Source organism: Puma concolor, chromosome A2, assembly GCF_028749965.1.
Source record: "Puma concolor isolate L17-30 chromosome A2, mPumCon1.1.hap2, whole genome shotgun sequence".
Classification (NCBI taxonomy): Eukaryota; Metazoa; Chordata; class Mammalia; order Carnivora; family Felidae; genus Puma; species Puma concolor.
The window spans coordinates 78,344,046-78,362,474 of NC_141668.1; the positions used below are offsets into that span (position 1 = coordinate 78,344,046).

The 18,429-nt window shown below is 36.5% G+C and overlaps 1 protein-coding gene across 30 annotated transcripts in view; it reads right to left on the reverse strand.

The window, feature by feature from the left end:
- ADAM22 (ADAM metallopeptidase domain 22) overlaps positions 1-18,429 on the reverse strand; it is a 240,133-nt gene that overhangs the window by 61,694 nt on the left and 160,010 nt on the right. For all 30 annotated transcript variants that reach the window (XR_015247968.1, XR_015248007.1, XR_015248016.1 and 27 more), the window contains exons 7-14: positions 17,087-17,156; positions 11,989-12,059; positions 7,962-8,036; positions 6,277-6,348; positions 5,296-5,462; positions 3,520-3,604; positions 2,413-2,503; positions 936-987 (exon numbers count right to left, since the gene is read on the reverse strand). Coding sequence is in view for 25 of the 30 variants with exons in the window: in XM_086696715.1 (XP_086552841.1) it covers positions 936-987; positions 2,413-2,503; positions 3,520-3,604; positions 5,296-5,462; positions 6,277-6,348; positions 7,962-8,036; positions 11,989-12,059; positions 17,087-17,156 (683 nt within the window). In the remaining 5 variants the exon portion in view is untranslated. The remainder of the gene's footprint in view (positions 1-935; positions 988-2,412; positions 2,504-3,519; positions 3,605-5,295; positions 5,463-6,276; positions 6,349-7,961; positions 8,037-11,988; positions 12,060-17,086; positions 17,157-18,429) is intronic.

Consider the following 18,429-nt stretch of genomic DNA (forward strand, 5'->3'; position numbering starts at 1 on the left):
CATATACAGTGTGAAAGGTGCTTGTGAATGATACGAATCAAATTCAAGACAGAAGTTACTTTGGTTGGGGCTAGGGACCAATAAGAGAGAACACAAGGAATATTTAACTATGTAGGTGGTGTTTTGTTTGTTTGTTTGTTTAGGCTGGGTGATGGTATACAAGTGTTTACTCTTCTATGCTTTATACCTTTTCAGTAATGATGGAAATGGAGTTCAGAAGGGGAGAAAGGAAGGCTGAAAGTTGCCTGAGTATCTGGAATACTATTAAAATAATACGAGCTAAGAGCTCAAGACGGTAAGAGTTTAAAGGAGTAGTGATGAGCTTGACATGAAAAGAATGGTTGTACAACTTATTTAGGAAAAATAAATAGAAGACTGGCATCTGATAGTGTGTGAAGGGTTTAGAAATGAAAACCTTTCTCAGGACAGCAAAGTGTACACATCTCTTCCCTACTCCTTGCTTGGTGACGTACTATTGGTAGCCTGAAATCAGCAATTGTAGGAGTATTTACACCACAAAAATCTGAGAAAGCTACAAATCCAGGCTCTCTTCTTGTTTTTGATTTTGAATATCAGCTTACTAGCACATTACTGTTTACAACCCATTTAATTAGAATTGAAGAGACAAAAGAAAATTAGTAGGTAAGCCACAAAGAACACACCTGTTCCTCACTTCTTACATTTCTAGCCTAGATTGAAGCCTACAAACGTCTTTGGACTACTATCTTAACTGACGTCAATTGTTTTCATAAATGAGAAACTATTTTGTGAAAATACTTTATAATACAGAGCCATTGAGAAAATCTACTTCCGATTTTCTTTTTAAAGTCTTTGGTGAGGTTGCGCGCACTAAGTTATTTAGTATCATATTCCTAAGAAGACAACAGCACAGCAGGAAAGGGAAAGCGAGTTATTTTCCAAGAGAGGTGGCTCACCCAGTGTCTCCCATTATGCATCCAGACCACGTGTCCTCACATTTACACTCACCTAAGAGAAAATGAATACACATGCCTTGTTATAAAGTGAAAAAAGGTGCGTTAGAGTAGCCTGTTTTTAAACAGTATATTTTCACTTTATTCCTTAAATACCTTTTAAAAAGTAATACCTGTTTTCTAATTTTCCTCATATTTGAAGTTTTCTATGCAAGTATAACAACAAAAATCTACTCTGATCATATCAAGATTATATAATTTTTATAACAATAAAACCTTGATATTTGCTTCAAAATGGCTTAAAAATTCCAGGGGCCCCTGGGTGGCTCAGTTGGTTAAGGGTCTAACTTTGATTCAGGTCATGATCTTACAGCTCGTGAGTTCAAGTCCCACTTTGGCTCCGTGCCGACAGCTCAGAGCCTGGAGCCTGCTTCAGATTCTGTGTCTCCCTCTCTCTCTGCCCCTCCCCTGCCTGCTCTCTCTATCTCAAAAAGTAAGTCTTTTTAAAAAAAATTTTAAGAAAATGGTTTAACAATCCCATACCAATGAAACAGCATCACTGTAGGATTCTGGTTTCACAGTTCCTTATGGGAATTCCTACACTTTCTTGTCCAGTTTTAAAACCTCTGCACCAAAGCTGCTGGCAGAAGGTAGTATAGCATACTAGTTAAGCAGAAAGGCTTAAAACACCTGGGTTCAAAACCTGGGCTTGCCACTTAATTTATGTGTCATCTTGAAGACATTACCCTTTTGACATCTAGTCACGTTATTCTGTAAAATGGGGCTGATAATTGGTATGGTGCAGGATTATCTTGAGGATTAAACTAGTATCTAGATGTAGATAATAGTGGCATTCGGTTATGTCTTATAAAGGGTACTTCATAAATGGTAATAGTTATTATTAACAGAAACAGTCTCATTTATATTTATTATTAATACAATAAATAAGGTTCTAATCAATTCACTCCAAATACATAATATTTGACCATTCCTGATAAATTAACTTTACCTACTTGAAAAAACATATTCTTCCCTGATAGTAATCCTAGCGTATTTTACTAGATCCATATTTTACTAAGCCCTTTACGAGGTCTGATCCTGGCAGACAAGTTCTACGTCTGTGGCCATACTAAGAGACGTTTTAAATAAACCATAATAGAAGTATGCCTTAAACCTATATGCCTAAGATTCTCTACTAGACCATTTGAAATTAGCAAACTGAGCTCAATTTTTAGGTGAAATTCAACAATAAATTTATCATCACACAGCTTTAAACGTTTATTACACATGGAAAAATTTTCACCTGCAATATAAATATTACCTTATATTACTTTTGACAAAAATGTTGTATGCCCTGGCTGTTTATCTTATACTGTTACCCAAACTCTTTTGATCAAACAACTGAATTCAAAATCTCATTCTCTAAAATATTTATAGATAGTCTATTTTAAATACAACTAAACCACAAGGGTGAACTTACCACTTGCTAACTTTCTTTTGTCTGAGATAATACCAATATTATGAGCTAATGACTGGGCAAGTGTAACTGCCATTAAATCAGTTTTCCCAAACTGAAAAACAAAAACAAAATACATGTAAATACAAATTATTGTATTTAAGATGGGCCAGAGAAAGATGTCATAATATAATTGGAAATATGTAAGTTCTAAGCATCTTATTTAGCAGAGGTTAAACCAGTAGCTAAAGCTGAACTATGGAGCATTTGGGAAAAAGCTGTAAGAAATAAATCCACATTTGATAAAGTCTTATAGGGAAGCCTAGAAGCCAGAGAATCACCAACTTTTGGGTTTTGAAACTTAAGTCTAATTGTGAGTCCAAATTTTACCAGTGACATTTCTGAAAAACTTAATACTTGCATATACTTAAATCAGTCTTTCAGGTAATAATAAAAATAAAGGTGTAAATTATTTGGAACTTGTTTATCTTTGTGTATTCATCCAGTTCACTCCTGAAATTTCCCCAAATTAAACAGAGTGTGACTTCAGAAAACAAATGGTATGGGTAAAAGGAAGTGGTAATGATCTGTGGGCAAAAGAAACTTGAGAAGACCAATAAAAGATATTTTTTTCATTATGTCGATTTAATATTTTTCTTGTAGATCACTTCCATCAGACTTAGTGCCCTAAGGGTATATCCAAAACACAGTTTTCTTTGGAAAACTTAATCTATTTTTTTCTCTAAAAATTTACCAAATATTGAAGAAGGAAGAAAATTTCCAACTGGGTTGTTAGGTAGGAAGCCAATGCTTCAGAGAATTACTCAATTCTCCAGAAAATCAGCCAATGTAATAAACAGGGTTTTATTTTCAATAAAGGTAAAAGTAAAACATTTTCTCTGTATAATCTGTAAATAGCTAAATTTGCAGATTATTCTAAGGAGAACATGAACAGAATTATCAAATATGATCTTCCATTATTTTCCTATTCTTTGTCCTCTGATCATTTTGGTTGTTAATAAAACAACCTAACATCTAGAGAATGTGGAATATGAGAAATGATCTCTTAAATATTAGGAAAACATTTTCAGCCATCATACCACTTTGTATTGTACAGATGTTCACACCTACTTCATTCACGCCTCCTCCTTTCAGCAACGAGCAAATCCCACCAATATAAGCTGCCCCGCTCCGGCTACTCTCAAATTGACTTCCCCTTTTAGAAAAGGAAATGGAAAATGCTTACTCTTTGCAGTTCAAATATCATTGCACCTCTCATTATTAATTTACCACACTTATTTTCTCAACGGAAAACATTTCTATACTACATAATCCTGAGTAAGTGAGGAATGTGAATACGGTTTACACACATAGCCAAAGAAAAACGTCTGAGGGATGTTTCCCCACATGAGCAATAATATCTTAAATAGGACCATACTTATTTTAAAAACTTACTAATATGAGGTATTCTGAGGATACAAAAATCACTTCTGTGTTTATTTCTGGACAAAATACATAACTTGAATCTCTTAAGGAGAAAACATCAGACATTCCCACAAGGAGGAACATTCTATAAAATAACTGACCTACACTCTTCAAAATTAAGCCCATAATACACAAAGAAAGGCTGAGGAGATCTCCCAAATTAAAGGAGACTAAAAAGACAGGACAATTAGATGCAATGCATGACCCCGGGTTGGGTCTGAATGGGGGGGGAGGGAATTAGCTATCAAAGACATTATTCAGATAACTGGAGAAGTCTGAATATAGACTATGGGTTACTTAAAAGTCTTGTGTCCCCATTAAATTTTCTAGTTTTAGTAATTTACTCTGGTGATATAAGAGAATGTCTTTATTTTTAGGGAATATATATGTATTTAGTAGTGAAGGCCCAGTATGTGAGTATCTCCAACTTCCTCTCAAATGGTTCCAGGAAAAAAAAAATTGATAGATAGAAAAATAAATGAAGGGGCGCCTGGGTGGCTCAGCTGGTTAAGCGTCCGACTTCGGCTCAGGTCATGATCTCACAGTCTGTGAGTTCGAGCCCCGCGTCGGGCTCTGTACTGACTGCTCAGAGCCTGGAGCCTGTTTCAGATTCTGTGTCTCCCTCTCTCTCTGACCCTCCCCGGTTCATGCTCTGTCTCTTTCTGTCTCAAAAATAAATAAACATTAAAAAAAAATTTAAAAAAAAGAAAAATAAATGAAAGCAAGAAAAAGAAGGAAGGGGGGAAAAAGGCATAGAAGGACAGAAGGAATAAAATCATACACAAATGGGGCCAAATGTAAATAATTGATGAATCTGGGTAAAGAACATAAGATATTTCCTTGTAGTATCCTTGTAACTTTTCTGTAAATTTGAAATTGTATAAAACTTAAAAGTTATCTCAAAATACACTCTTTGACTTCCATTTAAACTTCCTTCAATAGTTCTTTAGATAACAGGTTTTTTATATGCTATAATATATAATTTGCTATTATATCACATATGCATTTTACCCCAAAAAAACTGAAATAGTGAGAAGAAATTAAAAATAAACTCCAGAAATACTAACGTCTCCCCTTGGAGCCAAAACAAAGGTAACATTAACATTTAAAAGAAAGAAACTTAAAAGAATATAATTAATCTGTTAAGAATATTCTTTATAATATTACCAGTACTTTTACTCAATACTCTGATTAAAATATCTTAAAAATTAAATATAAATATATGTTCAGTAATAAAATAATTCAAAATTAAACTTCTTACACTTTCATGACAATTTCAAACAACCTATACTTTAAAACTTCTTCCAAATGTATCTGCCATGTCAAATTCTAACTGCACTATACAGCAGAAAGGATATATCTCAGTCACAATAGAACATTCAACATGGAACCAAAAAAAGTAATAAATCATAAGTTACGTACGAAAAAAGGTGAACTGCATCACTTTTCTCTTTGATAAAATCCCTCCTGTATTTCATAAACTCACGTAGGGTGATCAATGGATTTTCAGATATGGCAAACTTGTTGTCAGCTGCCCAGGTTTCCATGGCAACCAATACTATCCTTGTCTTCAGTTGGTCTTTATAGATCTAGTATATTAACAAAATGAACACACCAGCTATATACATGCAGTAAAATCAAATGATTTATGAACAGGACTATAAATCTTTTATTAAAACCCTTGCATTTTAGTTAAATGTAAAAAACTCTAGTGTCTTTGAGGGAGATAATTATTTTTCTAATTCCTATGCATTTTCCTTGAGTAACAGAGAATCAAATTGTTTACCAACTAATTTCCAAAGAACAGAACACTAGTTAGAAACAAAAGATCACTTTTTGACAAATATTTGCACCCTTATTCAAGGCTCCCCCTGAGTCTATTTTCTGGCACCCTGGAAAAAGAATTTATGCATTCTTGGGTTTTCCAAGCAAAGAAAGGAACAACAAAAACACCCCAAGGATATAATTTCTATGCAACCTAACTGGTCCCAATTAAACTCACACTGCCTTGTCAAGAAAAGATTCAGAAAGTGAACACAGTAGGATTACTTAGTGCATTATTCCCAGAGACCTAGGCACTCTCTTGAAAATAGCATAACTGCTGTACTGTTTCTCTGTATCTTTGTTAAGGGCTAGGGCTCAACTTTTTATTATTCAATGTGAAAAATATAAGAAGAATTTCAAGCATAAATCCATGGGTAACTCTGACCACCGCCTTTTATCCTCTTCCCAGCCAGGGATCAAAATCAAGGAAGTCCACTGCAAGGTTACTAGGGACATAGAGGACACCTTGCCTGAAGGGCAATTCAGAGCACCGAAAATATATGAACCATATTATCCATTCTATTAGCAATCAGGAGAAGAAATTCCTCTATGGCAATACTAAGTAGAGTTGATACTTACCAAATCCGCCATGTTCACCACCGATTTTGCATATGTATTGGTATGTACAACTGAAAGCCGATGTTTTTTAAACTGAAAACAAAACAAACAAACAAGTGAAGGGTTTCCAAGGTCATCAGCAAGTAATCACCTCAGCAGACAAAAACATAAAGTAACTGAAATATCTCTACAGCTTTTTGTAAAAAAAAAAAAATGTAAGAATTGAGAATTAGTTCTTTGTATGTTGTATAGTCTAGGAAAGGCTCTTAAAGTTTGAGGCCTCAGTTGATTCAACTGTGAGATAAAATAAAAAAAATACCTATTCCATCCATTTCACAAGTTTATTTTTATCACAGAATTGTTACTCAAAATGATAAAACATGAAAGCTGTCTATGAACTGCAAGAAATGCAAATATAAGTAGGGTGGCCAGCCAGAAAAATGTACGTGAATACTGCTGTACGTATAAAAACTTACAAGTTCTACAAGACTTAATCAGTAAGAAGAAGAAAGTCCTAACGGGTCACAAAGAGGTAACTTAAAGGCTAGATGTGGATGCCATAAACCTTTTGTTTGGTAGTGTTTTAGAAACCAAGAATTATGTAAACCTGATTTCTGGCTTCCCTTAAAATTAGCATTCTCCCCATGGTGATAACTAGCAAGGCTAAGAGGCAGTTACTTCCATTAGACAGGCCATGTAACTTTGCTTTTGCCGTAGGCCTCAGCCTCCTCCCCCATTGTTTTACTCCCGGCTTATTTCACTTGTGTTACCTGCCTATAGACATCTGAATCTGTGCTGTCCTAAAACATCCAAATATACGTTTTTATAACTTAATCTGATCTTGTAAAAACCTCAGGAAATAGTAACATTCACTGATTTCAAAGAGGTAGAAAGATAAAACTTAGTTCTAGCCTGAACAAAGAAGCACCCAATCTGGATATTATTATCATTATCATTATTATTATCATTATTAGCAACAATACATGATCAATATGTTTGTTTACTTAATCATATACAAACAAATGAGACACTTTCCTTCAAATAAATCAAAGCAAATTAAAATGCACTTGTACTTGAAATTAAGTAAAAATCAGCTATGTTCATCACTGAACATGTTTAGTTTAAAACAGTGGTTACATAGAACAATTAGCATTATAATTCACTGCTGTGCTGTAAATGTAAGCTAGTGACTCCAACAAGTCCATAAGTTGAATATACACACACTCTGGGTCAAAATAAATGACTCAGCAAGAAGGAGGTTTTGCCAGGTTCCTATCCTAAAATCTTCACTGCTTGCCTATATAAGCATTTCCACATGGTTTGCTACAGAGCAAGCCAGAAATTGAAAAGCTGCTTTTCTTTTATTAGGATAAAGCTGTACATTTCAAACTAAAGTGTCACATTACTGGTGCCTCACTGATTTTTTTTCAATATAAAAATATTAATTAAGCAAATCCAAAGAGCTGACTAATTGTAAGTCAAATAAATATTTTTGGAACCTCACAAAATACTGCTAGTTACATCCACCTAAGAATGTTTCTAATTTACAGGTTGTTACTGGCTAACAAATACTTCAGCCACTTAAATGTCTTCTCCAAGTTACAATTTTCTGGGTTTCATGTTTCTTCTAAACATATTTTTGCACCAATCGGCTTTACCCACAGGGACAGACAAGTTCAAACAGCAAACATTTCAGCAAATCCTACCATGAGATGATCGTTGACAATCATCAGTTCAATATATTTGGTCTCCTCCTCTACATTACGAGGATGTCGACGAAGCTGCAATATAGTAAAGGAAATAGCACCTAAATAAGTCCTCTGAACTTAGCTGTAACTAAAAAATATGTTACACGTTATGTCACACATTTTACTGTGCCTTTTTTCCAAACTCTCCTTATTTCCCCCACTCCTAGCCTCTGACAACCACTTTTCTACTCTTTTTTGTGAGTTTGACCTTTTTTTTTTTGATTCCACATAGAAGTGGTACCATACAGTATCTTTCTTTGAATTATTTCATTTAGCATAATGTCCTCCACGTTCATCCATGTTGTCACAAATGACAGGATTTTCTTCTTTTTTAAGGCTGAATGATACTCCACTGTATATATTTACCACATTTTATTTTTTTATTTTTTTTAACGTTTATTTGTTATTGAGAGACAGAGAGACACAGAGCATGAGCAGGGGAGGGGCCAAGAGATGGAGAGACACAGAATCTGAAGCAGGCTACAGGCTCTGAGCTGTTAGCACAGAGCCCCACACAGGGCTCAAACTCACAAACTGCGAGATCATGACCTGAGCCAAAGTCCAACGCTCAGCAAACTGGGCCACCCAAGCACCCCCCACGTTTTCTTGATCCATTCATTTGTTGATGGACACTTACACTGATAAGACTGTATTGTTTAATTGAAATATATACACACACATACACATATTATATATATATCAAATCATCCCATTGTACAGTTGTACATCCCATTGTACATCCCATTGTACACACACAATCAGTGTGTGTGTGTGTGTGTATACACATTATATATATATATCAAATCATCCCATTGTACACTTCAAGTATCTCATAATTTTATTTGTGAATTATGCTTCAATAAGGCTGAAAAAATGTTTTTAATTTTAAAAAACAAAAATGTATGAGAGAAATAAAATTTCCACTTTCATTCCTTCAGAATCCTTTTTTCCATTTTCATCAGTTTTAACCTAGTTTTTGAATAGGTAATACATTTATATGGTTTAAAGAATTATCAAAAGGTTCAGGGTCAAAATCTTCCTCTCACTTCTGTTCCCTATCCACCTAGTTGTTAACCCTTCCCCCACAATTGGTATAGCACAGTTATTTGTTTCTTCCAGAAATATTTATGCATATAAAATCAAATATAACATTTATTTTACTTGGTACTTCCACTTATTTCACTAGCTTTTGCATGAGGGTATTTTCACTTACCAGTATATCTTGGAGATTATAACATATGAAGGGCATGCTTTCTGTTTAAGCTCCTGCGGATCTCTGAGAGGATACAGGGAGTATCTGATGGACACTTTTATTCTACAATCTAAAATCTGGGACTGAGAATGTCCCTCCTTCTTCTGGTACATTTTAAGGGATCTCCCAAATGATATAAGAGCTTTTGTTAGGATAGTTTTGAGAGCTTCCAGGAAGTCTTGGCTTATCTAGTACAGCTCTATTATATGTCTGTTTAACAATGAATTTTCTCCACCTTCAAAATCATGATTAGTGGATGCCACCAGTAGGAGACACGAAGGCAGCCATATGCCTTTGTTCCCTGCAGTCAGTCTATAACACAGTCTTTAACAAGATCTATAAAATTAAGTCTTAATTTTTTTTTAATGTTTATTTTTGAGAGAGAGAGAGAGACAGAACACAAGAGGGGAGGGGCCAAGAGAGAGGGACACACAGAATCTGAAGCAGGCTCCAGACTCTGAGCTGTCAGCACACAGCCCGACACAGGGCTCGAACTAATAGACTGCGAGATCATGACCTGAGCCAAAGTTGGATGCCCAACCGACTGAGCCACCCAGGTGCCCCAATTTTTTCCATTATGCTATCTTTGGTATCCATTTTTTCAGTAAATCTTTTTATTCACTTGTCCAATGGCTATTTTTGTGATGAGAGTATATAACCAAAACTAATCAATGCATGAATATTTGCTTTCAGAGCTGCATTTAAAATAAACTAAAAAAATTGCTGCCATGTGGATTTTGTTCCAGTGTTAATTGCATTCCCAAATTTTAACACTTATTTTAAAATTCAAATCCCTTATTACACCAAGTTGATAGAATTCTCAGTTTGGAAACCAAGTAGTAGTATAAACTGCATCCAATGGCCTGAGGCTTTTTAAAAGTGGATGTTTTAGGATGACAGTATCTGCTTTGTAATTGTGGAAGAGACCTGAGTCTTACCAGTTATCACAGCAGACTGTCTAACAAGACTCAACATTTTCTCAATGTCAGAGACTTGCCATATTGGCCACACAGCATTCTAGCACCTCACCTCTGTGGGTTCACAGCTGTCTCAGAAAAAGAAATCTAGTGTCTGTCTGCCTTCAAATGACTGGATATCACAGATGTTTATGAAGAACTTCAAGGAATGCGTCAAAAGAAAACTATCCTGTTCTCTGATCTCATAAGTCCTGAAAATAAATATTATTTCAAATTAAATCCTGTTGGCATCTTTATTTAACTGGGCCTCAATATGTATGTATATTCACAAAATATATAAAGCTGATGTAGCAATTCACAGAACACAAGGGCTTCTGAGAGGCAGTATATAAAGTATATATGGTTATAAAAATACCAGACTTCCTAGGTCAGAATCTGAACTCCACCACTGGATAACTCACTATAACCCTGGGCAAGTTTCTTAAGCTTCTCATGCTTCAATGTCCTTAACAGTAAAATGGGGATAATAATAATACATTCCTTATAAGATTGTTAGGAGAATCAAATGTATTAATATAATTTAAATTCTTAGAATAGGACCAGGCACAAGTAACCTGTGCCTGAATAAAAATAAGCAATTTTATTCACATTAGATCTGTGTCTGTAAACTCATACTATGTCATACTTATAAACATATTTAAACAGAAGATGATTGGTTTCTTCAACTGTGTGATCTTACTAGAGATCTATTTCCATCATCCTATGTTTTTTATGTCAAACACCCATACATAATGTATGATATTTTAATTCTAATAACCAGAGTTCTGTTCTTTCTTTCCCTCTCCTTTTCTGAGTATACTAGACATATAATGTTACATTAGTTTCAGTATACAACACAGTGATTCAACTTCTAAGTTATGCTGTGCTCATCACAAGTGTAGCTTGTCATCTGCGACCATACAGGTTATTGCAATATCAGTGACTATATTCTCTGTGCTGCCCTTTACCCCTGTGACTTGCTCATTCCATAACTGGAAGCCTGTGTCTCTCACTCTCCTTCTTCCATTTTGCCCATGACTCCACCCACTTCCCTCTAGCAACCGCCAGTTTGTTTTCTATATTTACTGGTTTGATTCTGCTTTTTGTTTGTTTATTCATTTATTTTTTAGATTCCACAAAGTGAGTGAAATCGTACGGTATTGTGATGAGCAGAGTTCTTATTATGCCTAAAGCATTCGCCAGTTCTATGATTCTGGTCATTTTCACATTCGAAGACATCATTTTTTTTCCTGTGAAAGGGGATTGATAGCACCTACTTCATATGGTGCAAAGCATTATACAAATTGTCATTATTTTTTCCAAGTCCAAGATGCACTGAACATTCATAAAGTTGACATCCTGAGTTTATATCCCAGACTCCAACATAGTTTAAGTGTGGCAACAGCATTTTGTCGCTTTAAAACCTGATGGATTCTCTTTTAAGGGGGTATCTTTACAAGTAGACCTCATGATGTGGTACAACCCAGGCCAAGGAAAGAGGCCTATGTTATAAAGAACCCGAGATGCCACAGCAGGGGCCATAATCCATCTGTAAGATGAATAACCATATTATCACCACTATCTTGAGTCCTTTTTGAGTCTATGAAACAATATGGCCCCATCTCCACTGCTCCTACAGATCCGTCACCCTTACTGTTAACCATGACAAATGCCTGAACTAATACTTAGCCATCTTGCAGAGACTTAATGTAGATTTAGATGACTGGTAGTTGCCAAGTGTTTTTGAAACATCATGGAATATCCTGTGAATACATACCTGCCGTTTACTTCTTTTTGGTGCTGGCTTCAAAATAAATTTTGGTGGAGTGATGTGTACTTGCTGAAATTCTAAAAGGAAATAAAAATAAATTAATGTAACTTGTATTTACCAGTTTTCTTTCATACAGAGGAATCAAAGTTTTACTGTCCCTTCATAGAATAAATTGTATAATTATACTTTATTAACTATTAGTAACAGTTACTATAACTGTTGATAATTAATGTAAGTTATAATTGGAAAATTAGATAATTACAATTATGTGGTTATTATAAATTTTATAATATATAATGTTACACTTAAAGATAATATAGAACATTAATCAAAATAATTGTGCTCATATTAATACTAAATACATATATCATGAATGAATATAATTAAAGCAATCTTGGGCACTATTCCTATTTTAATTTATCTCAAAATTTTTCTCATATTTCTGCAATAAATACTATCACATCCTTTATCAAGAATCTTCTAAATAGCCAACTTGACTTCCCACTACTGACCTTCATTAAAGAATGACACAGCAAACGCTGATGAAGATGTGAACAATCAGAACTCTCATATAGTGCTGATGAGTGTAAAATGGTATAAGCACTTAAGAGAAAGGCTCAGCAATTTCTCACACAACAATTGTTCTCAAAGTGAAATCCATGAACTAATGGCATCAGCATATTCCCAGCATACCTGGGAACTTGCTGGAAATGCAAACTCTCATAACCCACCCAAGATGTACTTGAATCAAAAACTGTAGCAACTGGTGCAGCCACTATGGAAGACAGTATGAGGTTCCTCAAAAATTAAAAATAGAACAATGCTAGGACCCTGCAATCCCACTTCTGGGCATACAGCCAAAGGAATTGAAATCAGCATCTCAAAGAGATATGTGCACCACCATGTTCACTGCAGCATTATTCACCATAGCCAAGACATAGAAACAACCTAAATGTTAAAGGAAATGTGGTATACACATGCAATGAAGTGTTACTCGTCCTAAAAACAAAAGAGGAAGGAAGGAAGGAAGGAAGGAAGGAAGGAAGGAAGGAAGGAAGGAAGGAAGGAAGGAAGGAAGGAGAGAGAGAGAGGAGGGAGGGAGGGAGGGAGGGAGGAAGGAAGGAAGGAAGGAAGGAAGGAAGGAAGGAACCTTTCTATTTGTGACAACATGGATGAACCTGGAGGGCATTATGTTGAGTGAAACTAGCCAGACACAGAAGGACATATAAGAGTCCAACTCCTAGGGGCGCCTGGGTGGCTCAGTCGGTTGAGCGTCCAGCTTCGGCTCAGGTCATGATCTCGCGGTCCGTGAGTTCAAGCCCCGCGTCAGGCTCTGTGCTGACCGCTCAGAGCCTGGAGCCTGTTTCAGATTCTGTGTCTCCCTCTCTCTCTGACCCTCCCCCGTTCATGCTCTGTCTCTCTCTGTCTCAAAAATAAATAAACGTTAAAAAAAATTTTTTTTTAATTAAAAAAAAAAAAAGAGTCCAACTCCTAGAAGCAAAGTGGAATGGCAGTTGCTAGAGGTTAGGAAAAGGGGGAAACAGGGGAGCATTCCTCAAAGGGCACAAAGTTACAGTTGTACAAATGAGAAGGTCCTAAAGATCTACTGTACAGCACAGTGCCCAGAGTTAACAATACTATATTCAGTATACTTAAAATTTTGCTAACAGTGTAGATCTTGTGTTGTATTCTTACCACTACTACTACTACTAACAATAATAATAATAACAACAACAACAATAATAAAGAGGGTGAAAACAAACTGCTGGAGCTAATCGGTATGTTTACAACATAGATTACAGTGATGACTTCATGGGTGCACATTTATCTCCAAACTCGTCAAACTGTATACATTAATTATGTACAGCTTTCCTTTAATGCCAATCATATCTCAATTAAGTGGCTTGGAAAAACCCTCTAGATACACGGCCAGGAGTCTGTGTTTAACAAGCTGCCATGAGGTACTCTGATGCACTCCGAAGTTTGAGAGGAATACACCATTGTGTGGTTAAACATACAACTACGCTGTGACTCGGTAATTCCACCGCCAGGTAATTAATTACAGAAGAAATGTAAACATGTGTCCACCAAAGAGATTTTTATAAGAATATTTATAGTTATTTTATTCAGACTAGCCAAAAAGTGGAAACAACCCAAATGTCCATCAACAGAATGGATAAAACTCTGTGTTATCTTCAAACAACAGAACGTACTCAGTAATTTAAAAAGATAAAGACAAACTGTTGCTATATCTGACATTAATCTCATAGGCATATGCTAAGCAAAAGAAACTGGACACAAGACACAATGCATGAAGATCTAAATCAGGATAAACTAATCTACAGCAAAAAAAAAAAAAAAAAAAGCCACAAAAGGGACTGCAAAAGTGGGAGCCACTGACTGGGATGCGGTACAAAGGAAGGTACTGGGATAACAGAAATGTACCAAATCTCACCAAGGGAGTACATATGTACCAAAACTCATTTAAAGGTATTCGAGATTTACATACTTCATTGCACTAATTTTTATTTAAAAAAAAGTTTTTTTTTAATGTTTATTTTATTTTTGACAGAGAGAGACAGAGCATGAGCAGGGGAGGGGCAGAGAGAGAGGGGGACACAGAATCTGAAGCAGGCTCCAGGCTCTGAGCTGTCAGCACAGAGCCCGACGCGGGGCTCGAACTCACAGACCGCAAGATCATGACCTGAGCCGAAGTCGGACACTCAACCGACTGAGTCACCCAGGCGCCCCTCACTGTACTAATTTTTAAAACAGACTGTGCTAAGGGGTCCATAGGAAGTAAATAAACCTTTCCCAAATGTTTTCTTAGGGACACTAGTCCTGAGAGATGGGTCATGTAAAACAAAAGGGTCCACAGTGAAACAAGTCTGGGGGACACCTGACCACATTCTGTCTCAGAGACATGCATCATGCACAGCAAGACAAAGGTACTGATAAGTCATGACCCAGGAAAACTTCATTAAATCTAAAGTAAAAAAGCTTCCACATGAGCTTATTTCACAAAAATTGCAGTTTTGACATTTCTTTCTTTCTTTTCTTTTTCTTTCTTTCTTTCTTTCTTTCTTTCTTTCTTTCTTTCTTTCTTTCTTTTTCTTTTTCTTTTTCTTTCTAATTTGTCATAATAAATCCAAGTATCTAGAAAGACAAATAACACTCTTAAAACTGACAGTGCCAACTTCTGACGGGAAAAGAAAACCAGAAACTAAGGGAGACAGACCTGACTTGGGGAAGAACACGTTCAAAATTATTGTTAATGACAGCAAAAGTGCCAAGTCATCTTTAAAAAGTTTGTATAGAAAAGAAACCCTGAACAAAGTTTAAAAACCAAAACAAAACTGGAAGATTGTATCACAGCAAGCCTACAGTAGAGTCCTTAGGGGGATCTTTATTTATTACTTTAAATATTAATTAATGTTTATTACTTCCAGTAAGACCTATTAGGTTGTAGCTTTATTCTCAGACAGACTGGCATGATTTACTTGCTTCCCATCACAGGGATTGTAAATGGTTTCACAAGGTAACCGAAGGAACAGCCTCAAGTATCTATGTAAAGTAAGAGCATCTATATGCTTATTTGCACATTTTTTTAAATTGTGAAATCTATAAAATGGATTCCCTAGCCCTTTGGCAGCAGGGCAGAAGAAGTGCAGAAGATCAAGGAGTCACAAATCTATTTCAGAGAAGGGACATTAGCAAACACTCATCTCATTTTCCAATAAGGAGACAATGTTAACTTCTTAAAAAGTATTTATTTTTTAATTTATTTTGAGAGAGCAAGCGAGAGCACACAAGTCAGGAGAGGGGCAGAGACAGAGAGAGAGAGAGAGACAGAATCCTAAGCAGGATCCATGCTGTCATCATAGAGCCTGACGTGGGGCTCGATTCCAGACACCGTGAGATCATGGCCGGAGCCAAAATCAAGAGTCGGACGCTTAACCAAGTAAGCCACCCAGGCATCCCAAAACTTTTTATTTTTTTAAGTTTTTATTTATTTAAGTAATATCTACACCCAATGTGGGGCTTGAACTCATGACCCCGAGATCAAGAGCTGCATGTTCTTACAACTAGGCCAACCAGGCACCCCAACAATGTACACTTTTAAGTGGTTTTCCTAAGCAGTAGTTTAGGACATGCTCTTGGTTGGATAATTCTTCCATTTCCCCGCTGCCTCTCTCCCAGCACACGTTCTCATAGTGGCACAATCCAAAACCCCGCTCAGCCCCCGACTAGCTGTGGGCCCAGGAAAAGACAAGCTGGATGAGCCCATTTCTTCATCTATAAAATGTAAATGATAAAATCAATCTCACAGAGCTGTAACGAAGATAAAAATGAGATTAAAAATTCGAAGGTTCTGTAACCATAGGCAGGGCCCACTAAGGAAGGAAGCGCCTCCACCCCAGGTATTCAGAGTGTGCTCGGTCTTGAAAAGAAAATCAAGGAATCCAGTACATCCAAAGACAAATGTACTCCGTATAATCGCTGTTCGACTAACGAGGCCAAAGTAGGAGTACTCTGCCCTGCTTGTCATGCAAAGGTTTGGATCAACTCAAGCCAACACGTATAAATAAATGGGCCTGCAAACAAACACACGTGAGATGGAAAGTCTTTTCACAAAAACACATAATAATGAAAAGCATTAGTCTATAATCGTGCCTTCTGAAAACGCTGGGGCAAAAAGAGAGGAGGAAAACAACAAATGGGGAAATGATTACAAGTCCATCCCTATGTTTATAAAATCAGTATCTCACTGAAAGTGAATTTTTCTGTATTTTGTCCACGCGGACCAATTTTTGCTCTAACATTATTTCTCCTTTCAGAGATACCCTACTGTGATTGTTACCCTTTTAAAAAGTCTTCCTCCAATGTGCTCAAGCTTTATTTTTCCAAACTCATCCACTACAAACATGAGGTCAGTTTGCATTTTATTCTCCTTCTTGATGTCACTTGACCTCATGTCACTTTCTCTCTCAAACTGTTATGAGCAATCATGTGCTAAGGACATTTCACATACAGATTAGCTCTAAAGCATTCAAATGAATTATTAAGCCTGACTTTTTTTAAAGTCATAATATGAATACCATACCAGATGGAAGATCATCCAAGGGAAATTCAAACAGTCTGGATTTGTAAACCGAATGAAAATGGAAATCCTCCTGCAATAACAAACAACAGAGATTGAGCACATGCAACCACTTATCCCCAGCCTCGGGCAATGAGAGCTGAAGAAGCAGAGACCCCTAAAAGAAGCATGACTATGCGCCCTCCTGGATTTGGAAAGGCAATGAGCCACTGTGCAACCCTCCCCCGCCTGGATTCCCCCTGCACCAGAGAAATATCCTATTAGAAACAAAATGCCTCTGCAGACACAGAGGCCAAAGCCTGCAGTAATGGAAAATAAATGAATGAACCTATTCCCCCAAGGAGAAGTAAGACATCTGGGAAAATGGGCTAATGCTTTTTATAACTAGTTCCTTTCTGTGGATCCCTGCCCCACTTTCAGAGTCAGATAGTTTTGCTAGGCAAAGACTGCAGGGCTAACACTCTTCCGGGATCGGGGAGTAGGATGACTGGTGTAAGCAGATGCCCAAACGGACCTTGCTCCAAAATTCAAATGTCATACAAAGTTCTGTGACAAACCAACAGACAAAAAGTCCTGTTCCATCTAAGAAAAATTAATGAACATTCAAGTAACTACTTCTGGCTTCTTTCCATTAAAAAAAAAAAAAAAACAGAATGTCATAAACAGTCAAGTTTCATGATACTGCCATAAAAACATCACCTGGCCAGGCGAAGTGATACGACGGCCAGTAATAGGCATCCAGAAAACAAAATACAATACAAATAGCTTCCCTTTATGGGTGGCAACACAGTGTGTATTTTTAGAAATTACTTAAGTGTTTGAACACTGTTGCATGACACGATGAAGAATGTTTCTGTGCACAGAGCTACAATGGAAGTGTATTATCTTTCTCTGCAGTCTATAATATTAACTCAACCCTCTTCTAGTTTTTTTGGAAAATGAATTGTTTCAACTAAAATGAAGGAGAAATTAATAAAACGGATTTCTCTACATTTCACCAGCACAAGGCCTTACAGACAATAGGCAATAGAGAAAAATCTGAAATCCAGAAAAGAAAATGAGTTGGAAAATCATGCATCTACTGAGTTCGTGTGTAACAGACTGAATGATTGTGTCCATCCCCACCCTGCCAAATTCATATGTTTAAGCCCTAACTCCTAATGTGACTGTATTTGGAGATTGGGCCTATGAGAAGGTACTAAAGGTTAAAACAGGTTTCAAGGGTGGGGCTGGGGTTCTTACAGGAAGAGGAAACACCAAAGCGCGCTCTCTCTCTTTCTCTCTCTCTCTCTCTCTCTCTCTCTCTGCCATGTGAACACAGAGTAAGAAGGAAGCCATCCCAATCG